General features: G+C 37.6%; 1 protein-coding gene across 2 annotated transcripts; it reads right to left on the bottom strand.

Moving 5' to 3' along the window:
* Positions 1–407: 407 nt before the first annotated feature.
* On the bottom strand, positions 408–8,172 carry syt19 (synaptotagmin XIX). Of its 2 annotated transcripts, none has more exons than XM_085280529.1 (9): positions 7,996–8,172; positions 6,367–6,601; positions 6,189–6,262; positions 5,026–5,145; positions 3,990–4,136; positions 3,684–3,830; positions 3,312–3,431; positions 1,974–2,085; positions 408–1,875 (listed from the first exon to the last, which is right to left on the bottom strand). In XM_085280529.1, the coding sequence occupies exons 2-9, from the start codon at positions 6,566–6,568 to the stop codon at positions 1,568–1,570; spliced, it is 1,230 nt and encodes a 409-aa protein (XP_085136655.1). In that variant the 5' UTR covers positions 6,569–6,601; positions 7,996–8,172; the 3' UTR covers positions 408–1,567. The 2 variants fall into 2 exon arrangements, with proteins under 2 accessions (XP_085136655.1, XP_085136654.1); XM_085280528.1 differs by having other exon boundaries at positions 3,990–4,175; positions 7,996–8,171.
* Between the last annotated feature and the right edge of the window lie 557 nt (positions 8,173–8,729).

Genomic DNA, 8,729 nt, shown 5'->3' with positions numbered 1-8,729 from the left:
AAAAAAGTGACACACCGAGTTTGAGAAGAATGTTTAACAAAGAGCTTATTTTACTCATTGGATCACATTTTAAAAAGAGCCTGGCTTTCTGCATAACAATCATAATGAGGATTCAAAACTAATCGTTGCTGTTCGTGAAGCACATGCTAGCTGAATGAGACTGGCATAGCTAAAATAAAAGCAATACAACACTGTACCTGTATATTACTCACCTGACCATGGGTTTTTGCTCTTTGCTGTGTGGATATTCTCCCTGGTTTCCTAAACCTTTGTCCAATCATGCTCAGCTCATTTCTGGCTTCTTTTTCTTTTCTCATTAATGGATTGGGTGATAAAGCATCCTGCCTGACAGCCTAAAAAAGGAGACTTAAAAGCAGAAGCAAGTCTTTTAAAACATGTATTCAAAGTTGTTGTTGTTTTTTTTTTTTTTTATTTCTTCATTTTTGATAACTTCAATTATTGGGATTAGTCAACTGGAAAATTCAAAGAAATTATGATGGTTCTGATATTCCACGTGTGGCTTTGTCACTTCCACTTAATCACCTTATTTCAAAGGTACATATTCTATACTTTTTAATTCTTTTTAAAATTTGCGGTAATTACTTTAATTTTGTTCTGTCCAGTCACTTTATTTTGCTATTTTGTAAACTTTTCATTAATGTATGTTTTTATTTCATACTTAAATTGTAACTGTAAATGTAATTAGTATTTCTCACACTTTGTCTTCGCACACAGTCGCCCGCTTGTGTTCAATTTATCACACATGCGCACAAAATGGCGCACTCTAGCCACAGAGCAGGGTGAGGACATGTTGATTATCAGGAGAAAAAGTCAACATACTTGTAATTTTAGTGCTTTTAAGCACTTATTATTTAAATTATTCAGTTGTGCTGGACCCTTCATACAAAAAGAGTGATATGCAGAACACTCTTTTATCGCAGCACTGCCATTCTGCTAAAAATGATATCACGTTAATCATGGCTTAATACTCCAATAACATTATTGTGACCGTTACCAAATGATGGAATTTATTAAGGATTCATGGGAAGTTTTAAACAACTGCATTCTATCTTGTGAAGTTAATGTCTCATATATTACATTTCATAGAATAAATTGTGGATTAAAAGATACACATTGTATAAAAAATAAAAAAAAGCAACTAATCATCATAACTGTGGCATTCATTATTTTTTCGAGTCCTCTCGTACTGATCTAGGTACACGCTAATTACATGTAGATAGCAACAAGTACAGTTTCTGCTTTAGCAACCAAAATAAACATTTGAACCAACAGTTCGTCAATAATGCCTCTCATAAACTGAGTAATGAGAGTAATGTTAGTGTGGCATTGAGAAAGTGGAGCATTGTTACAAACATCACGTTTACCGTTGAGTAGCAGTAAGTACGGAGAGTAATAAAGTTTTGTGTCACTGTGAGATCAGGAGGACAAGCATGTCTGGTCTTTACCTCAGCAAGTGCAGATGCCTGAACAGTCTGATACACATGCTTTCAGGGTAAAAACATACAAATACAACACTCCATGATGATAGCGGTGGTTCTGCTGTGTTTCAGATCAGTAGGCCATGCCACTTTGCTACTGGCTGACGTACTGAGCGCATCATCAAAGTCCAGTGCTCATCTTCTGAACTCTTCTCCTTCCCCACACTCAGCTGTCCGATCAGCTGTTTGGCTGATTTGCTTGTTGGGCGAGTTTCATATATAGAGACCAAAATTTTACACCGCTCCAGATGAACCTCTGGCAGGGAGAACAAGAGGACCTCATTGAAAACAGTCACCAGGCACCGAGCCACTGTAGAGCTTTTCTGGTACTTTAGCTTGAACTGATTGCACTGGACGCTGATCCTGGCATACAGGGCTGTGCAACACACACATACACAGATTACATGAATTTATAACCGTATGTGCATCAAAGCTGGCGTCTTTTTTGTGTGAAGGTGTCTTTTTTTAATTTACCTGCATTTGGGGATATCTCAGAAAGGACAGTTTTGACCTTTAGCAGGCCAACCTCCAGCCTCTGAGACGTGGGAAGAAATTTCAGGGACAAAAGCACCTCTCCAACAAGATCCTTTGGAGAACGCATCAGTATAATGTACATTTATGCACAGTTTAAAAAAAAAAAAGTGATATAGTTGCAGGCACAAACATAAATGACAGTATTCAGCAGGGCTAAAAATCACCACATAAGCACAAAATGTATTAAATGGCCACAGTCATAACTCAAAAGTATAACATCTTTTTCTTTTGTTTGATCTTAAATTAAAGAGGCAAAGGTCATCCTGTGGTTTCAGTTGCACTAGTGTTACAAATATATTTTTCTTTTCTTTGAGCAATTAAAAAAATATTACATGAATTATTATTGCCCCAATATAATAATTCATTATTATAGTAAACTAGATGCTTAGACGGATGCCATGTTCAGTTATTGAAATATCATTGACAATAATGATGGCACCATACGATCCACAAATTACACAAACCAGTAAAAGTTAAACTAAATTTTCTGTGGAAAATAAAATTCTAGCTACACAAATGCACTTTTGGGTTCACCTGTGCAATTCTAAATTACTCCTAATATTTTGCCTCACTCGTGGTACATTAATGCTGTGGACAAAATATTAGGCATAGGTACTATAAACACTAACAAAAATGATTGCTTTTCTGAAAATGGAACAATTTTTGTGTGGACTATGAAGAAGGATTATATAGTTATAACAATGTACTCTATTATATTTTTACTATCATCTGTCACGTCTGTAAATGTCTGTTTAATTATTTCCATTTACACAATGAATATGGTAAATGGCCTGTATTTGTATAGCGCTTTTCTAGTCCATAGGACCCCAAAGCGCTTTACACTACATTCAGTCATCCACCCATTCACACACACATTCACACACTGGCGATAGCAAGCTACATTGTAGCCACAGCTGCCCTGGGGCGCACTGACAGAGGCGAGGCTGCCGGACACAGGCGCCACCGGGCCCTCTGACCACCACCAGTAGGCAAACATGGGGTTAGTATCTTGCCCAAGGATATTTGGCATGCAGCCAGGATGCAGCCTGGGATCGAACCACCGACCTTCTGATTAGTGGCTGACCTGCTCTGCCACCTGAGCTACAGCCACCCCGAATATTAGCTTTCATTTTTATTATTATGGCTAAATATATAGTTTTATAATCATATTGACATACTCTGTATTTCACCTTTACATAACATCAACTACTTGAGATGCTACTGAAAGCCAGTCCTGTGTGCATGCTGTGTGTTGTGTGTGTGCGCCCCCTGCAGTACCTTCTGGGGTATCTTTAGATCCTCCTGTAGTTCCAGAGGGTAGGAGATGTTGAGCTGTCCTAAAGGAACCCTCACATCTCCTAACACTGTGTTTCTGGAGAATTTATCAAAGTCTCGTACCTGAGATGCATACAGACACCAAATGATTTACACCACAACAGATAAAAACATTTATCATTCATACTTTTTTCTCTCAACAAGTGAAAAGAGACTAAAGTACTGTAACATAGCTGTAGTGCTTATGGCTTTAAATTCTCTGGCCCTTGAAATGTGACAGCTAACATGCAAACTGCATGCATGATTTAATACAAGCAATACCGTTTGAGTCCTGAACAAATATTTTTTAAGAATGAGAGATATGTAGTGCAGAACCTCCATCCTTAGGTTGATATGATGAAGCTTTTCCTCTTGTAAAACACAGCTGAACTGGTCTCCAAATAAAGGGTTACAGCTGCCTTTCACAATGCGAGTACGCCACTCCTGCAGTACTGTCCACAGAACAGGCGACAAGCCTTCCCCCTAAGAGGATCACACCAGTAATTTATGACACCTTTGTCTTTAGTACAGAGATGCTGTGCTGAATGAAAACTCAAAGACAGCGTGGATTGTATTTTTTAAATATGTATCAAGAAAAGGAAGAAAATAAGTTCACGGAAAATAATAATACGACAAACTTACCTCTTCATCTTTAAAGCCCTCGACTTCTACAGCCTCTGATCCAGCCCACATGAGCAGTATTTTAACAAATGGTTGGAGGGTTCGGCTCTCACTCTGTTCCAAAAGCCCCTCCACCTGCAGCACGGTGACCACCAGACGTGACTGCATCTGATCATAGTAGACGGAGAATCGTAATGATCCATCCACCTGATACGGGAGGATATGTTAGGAAAGACCCAAAGACTGTAGTTGATTTTGCCTGAAACTGTGTCATCAGTCATTTACTGTTAATCTTATTTTGTGAGGATTGATGGGACATTTTTTTAATGATGTTTAAATTTCTGTTACATACTCAAATAGGAAAAGAATTAGGAAAAGAATGTAAAATTAAATTCAGCCTGCTTATCTTTTAGTCAACCTGATTCATCCTGAATATCTAAACAGATGCCAGAAGGATTTACAGGACATTTAGCTCAGAGATCTTTGGTTGACAGAAGATGAATCCTAATGACTGTGGTGAGGTGCTTCTACAGCCAGAGAAATGAGTCTACACATGTATCTGTGAGCATAAGTTTAATTCATGCAAAAGTGCAAGGGTATCTGTATGCATACTTACACTGCATTTTTTAACTTGTCTCTCTATAAACTCACTCTTGGCGCCACCATGTGGTTATGTTTATGGTTTACTAGTAAGAGAGCAGCTTGTAGCGTTTACCTAAACGTTGGCATCTCTATTTAATGATAGGAAAATCTCAATTTTACACCACTTAATTAATCTGACAGCTTTATTTAGCAGACTTTAAATAAAAAAAAGTGATACATTCATAACATATTTTAAAAAGCTGTGCATAATTGGTGCTCATTGCCGGATGTTGCTGGTGTTGTTTTATGAATCTTTAAGTTTTGGATCTTTAAATAACTGTAGAAACACCAACAGAGCAACACCGCACTAAATGAATATACTTCCTGTTTTGTCTCTCATTAATAATTTCACTGGACCTTGGGTTTCTGTCTGTCCAAAATAAAATATATAAACTGGATAAAATACCAGTTTTACCTTTTGAATAGTTGCCTGCTCTTCTTTGTCTCCAGCTGCCTCGGTGGATGCTAAGGAGGGAAACGAGGGCTGAGACAGGTAGCGACTCAGTCTGTGGGCCTCTGTGCTGACATCCTCCAGCTGCAGGCACACACAAATGGGCACTATTTACCCAGGAATTAAGAAAGAAAGCAGGCTAGTTGTATAAGCCTTTATAACACAGAGCACAATAAATTTTTAAGCCTCTACTCTTTAAAGACTCACATCTATCGAGGAAATACTTAGATATTTCACATGTACACGCTGTCATGATGGATCTGGTTTCATGTACATAGCAGTCAAGGGTATTAATTTATAACTGTCCTTAGACTAGAGTCCTTCACTTGCATCATAGTTGTTATTGCCTGCTCTATCACAAAGGTGCTCAAGGTGATTTAGATGTAGTAGCTTCAGCTTGTAATACTACATTAAAATGCTGCCTACATTCAGGTTTACATCTGTGGTCCTCAATTTTCATCACTCTTAATTTAGCTATCATTTGCCGTTGTTCTAACACTCTACATGGAAGTTTTTACACTCAGCAGAACTTTTCCTGACACGGGTCAGTCATGTGGTATGAAGCAAACAGCAGACTATCCAAATAAACTGCCCGACTTCTCAAACACATCCACACAAACACCCCACCCAGCCTGTGGTTTACTTATCTGCCTTCTGTCTGACAGTCCTCTAAAACAGTCCTTAGTAAAGTTACATGCTAAATGCTGACTTCTGTGGTACAAAATATATTAAAACTCTTAATTGTGTGGTATTTATATCATCCTGTTTTACTAATTTCCTACTGAAAATTCTCATGTTTAAGTAAATTGGCATTACCTGATTACACCGTGAATCTACAATTTTCAGAAAAATTCACTTCATTTTTTTTAAGCAGTCCTAAATATTTCCTGCATTTCTCACCAATTCTGTTCCAGAATCTTAACATGTAACTCAATAACTGTGTCCAAAAGAAATTAGCAGCAATATATTACATTTCAGAGATTCACCTTGTTCAGATGCACAAATCCCAAGTATCAACTGAAAGACAGCAGATTCCTCAAAGCAGGATTTTCTCTTAACCTGGTTTATACAGTCTGGTCAAGACCATGTGCACATTAGTGTTCAATTGTGAAAACGTTTCCTCTTACTTTGGTACTTGGAGCTCCTGAGTAGTTTCCTGTTGTCGTTGGCCCTTCGTCTGAATACAGCAAATCATTATGCCCTATCGCAGAAAACAGACACAACCATACATTTAATAATTTGTGTCACAGTCCCTCTGGCTTGTCAATATGCACTACACTGAGTATTACTGTAATTCCTACTCACCTGCATCTTGCTGGGTGTATGTAGTGTATTTCTCTGTGCAGAATCTGTAGATCTGCCAGGCTAAGATGCCCAGAGCCAGCAGTAGGAGAATGATGGAGATACCCAGAATGCAGTATTTGACCACATCAGAAAATGGCATTCTCAGCTCTCCAGCTTTTGAAAACAGCTCCATAGGAGCTGGGTAGTCTATAAGAGTCACCATGGCTTTCTGCGGCCATGTGGTCTGCACATACCTCTGCAATACAGGAACACAGAGCATGTGAGGACCATAGCTGGGTGGATTAAAGGACCTGCTAATAGCAGGTATGTAATGTAATGTATTTAAAAAAAATATACAGTGCTTAAAAAAATTATTAGACTACTATCCATGTAATGCCACAGTGAATTAAACTAACATTAATGTTTAATCCATCAGCACTATAATCAAAATTATTATTATTGTTGTTATCCACAAGTTTTCAAATTTGCTGTTACAAAAAAGCCGGAAAAAATAGTAAAGCATGTTGCTTTTTAAAAAAAAATTAAGATTCCAACAATACATTGTTTCTGATGTTAACCAACAGTGGAATTTACAAAAATATTCAGCACTGATTTTGAAATGATCATCTAGTTAGGAAGAATCAATTAATGTCGATTAATCTATTACAGTTTCAGATCGCATGTGTATGACAATATAAAGTTTGAAGATGTTACTTGGACACTTGGGAACTGGATTTAAAAAAAAATCTATTCTCATATTTTTAGACTAATAGCTAATAATACGTATCAACACATTATTAAAATATAGCAAAGGACACTCAGTGACAGATCATTGACCAATAATTAAAATCTCGGCTGGTCTTTTGGTCATTGGTCTTTTTCGCTGAAAACTTTTTGGTAAAAGTAAAAAAAAACCAAACCCATTAACTGCACTCTCCTCAAAGAGAAAATCAAACAAGCATTGCAGGGAAAAACAATGTTCTAGTTGTTGGTGACTGTTGTTATAACTTGGCCTAACTAATTGAATCCACAGTCCAGTTTTGAGGCACGGAACTTGGATTGAATGCACATAATATATAATAATAAAGCACAAATGAGTCTAGACATATATCAGCTTAACTACTGTTTTCCTTCATGTTGAATGTAGTAAAGCAGAGCCTGATGAACATTTTTCTACAACTTTCTTAGTATGAAAGTATGAAAAAAATATCATTTTTCTTCTAAAGCTGTTATATACAGTTAGTGGCATTAACAAAGTTTTACACCTGTACCTTTACCAAAAATTCCAGACATGTGCACACTAAATACCTACCAAATGTCCAAACGCCCTGGTATTATCTGAGCGTTCCCTCAGGTAAAGAAAAACAGTACAGCTGTATCTCTTTTCTAAAAAATGCTTAACTCCTATCAGAAATAGTTTCGTCAAAGAGCACTGGACCTGCTCTGTGCAACATGACAGAAAACGTAGTACCTAATGTTTCTATTAAGACAAAGTAAAAATCTAAGGCAATTTTACAATGTGTTGCTAGGTCACAGAATTTAAAAGGACAGGTAAAAGGTAAAAACAGACATACACTTCACTACTGCACAGACCTTCTGTTGCTGCTTGAATCGTGGCTAAAATTGCTTTAAGGACAGTTAAATATTTACCTGTGATAAGTTAAAAACTGAGGTCTCCTTTTTCTTCTTTCCTTTTCCTGTGCTATAAATCCATTGTGTGCGCACTTACATCTCCACAGAAACAAAAGAACTTCTCTGCAAAGAGAAATTCAAACTAGTACCTTATCATGTAACTGTTGCTCCTACTTTGGTCACTCTACACTCACACACAGACACACACACACACACGCGCACACACATAGACACACACCCTCCCTCTCTCTCTCTCTTTCACCTAACACATGACTATCAACACACCATTCTGGGCAGACTGGTTTGATTAGATACGAATTACATTTCAGAGAGCTTAGCTCAGTGTGACCTGATCCCAACCTCTCTTCTTCATAAAGATTCCTTTGCAGGCCTGTTAACTGAATGTTCAGGTTAGATACTTCAGAAGTGAATTATTGAAACTTGGAAAATAAGCATTTTCTAAGTTGCATGTTCAGTTACAGCTCTGCTTTATCATCTCTGTGGCCAAGCTGGCTGCAGATACAGGTGTTATAAAATGACAGTGGTAACGTACTTTCAACAGCTTAAAGGTCAGCCAGGATCATGCCCTGTTTGTCTTAAAACACTTCCCTTGAAATTGTCTTGCTGAATGGTCACCTAATATGTTGCAGGACTGCTTGCTGACAGCAAGGCCTGCAAATGGGAAAAGGAAATGTATGTAAAAATTGGCCTATCAAGTAACACTTAAGACAGGTAAAGTGTTTTTAGAAAAA

This window comes from Mchenga conophoros, linkage group LG7 (assembly GCF_057382185.1).
Source record: "Mchenga conophoros isolate Kocher_MC1m ecotype Shallow Benthic linkage group LG7, M_conophoros_male_GT1.1, whole genome shotgun sequence".
In the NCBI taxonomy this organism is placed as follows: domain Eukaryota; kingdom Metazoa; phylum Chordata; class Actinopteri; order Cichliformes; family Cichlidae; genus Mchenga; species Mchenga conophoros.
This window is presented reverse-complemented; position numbering and strand designations above follow the sequence as displayed.

Coding starts and splice junctions, on each gene's coding strand:
- syt19 (XM_085280528.1), bottom strand. CDS start 6,568: ATGGTGACTCTTATAGACTACCCAGCTCCTATGGAGCTGTTTTCAAAA. Junction 2,086..3,311: donor ATCTAAAGATACCCCAGAAG/GTACTGCAGGGG, acceptor CGTTCTCCAAAG/GATCTTGTTGGAGAGGTGCT. Junction 1,876..1,973: donor TGAGATATCCCCAAATGCAG/GTAAATTAAAAA, acceptor TGTGTTGCACAG/CCCTGTATGCCAGGATCAGC.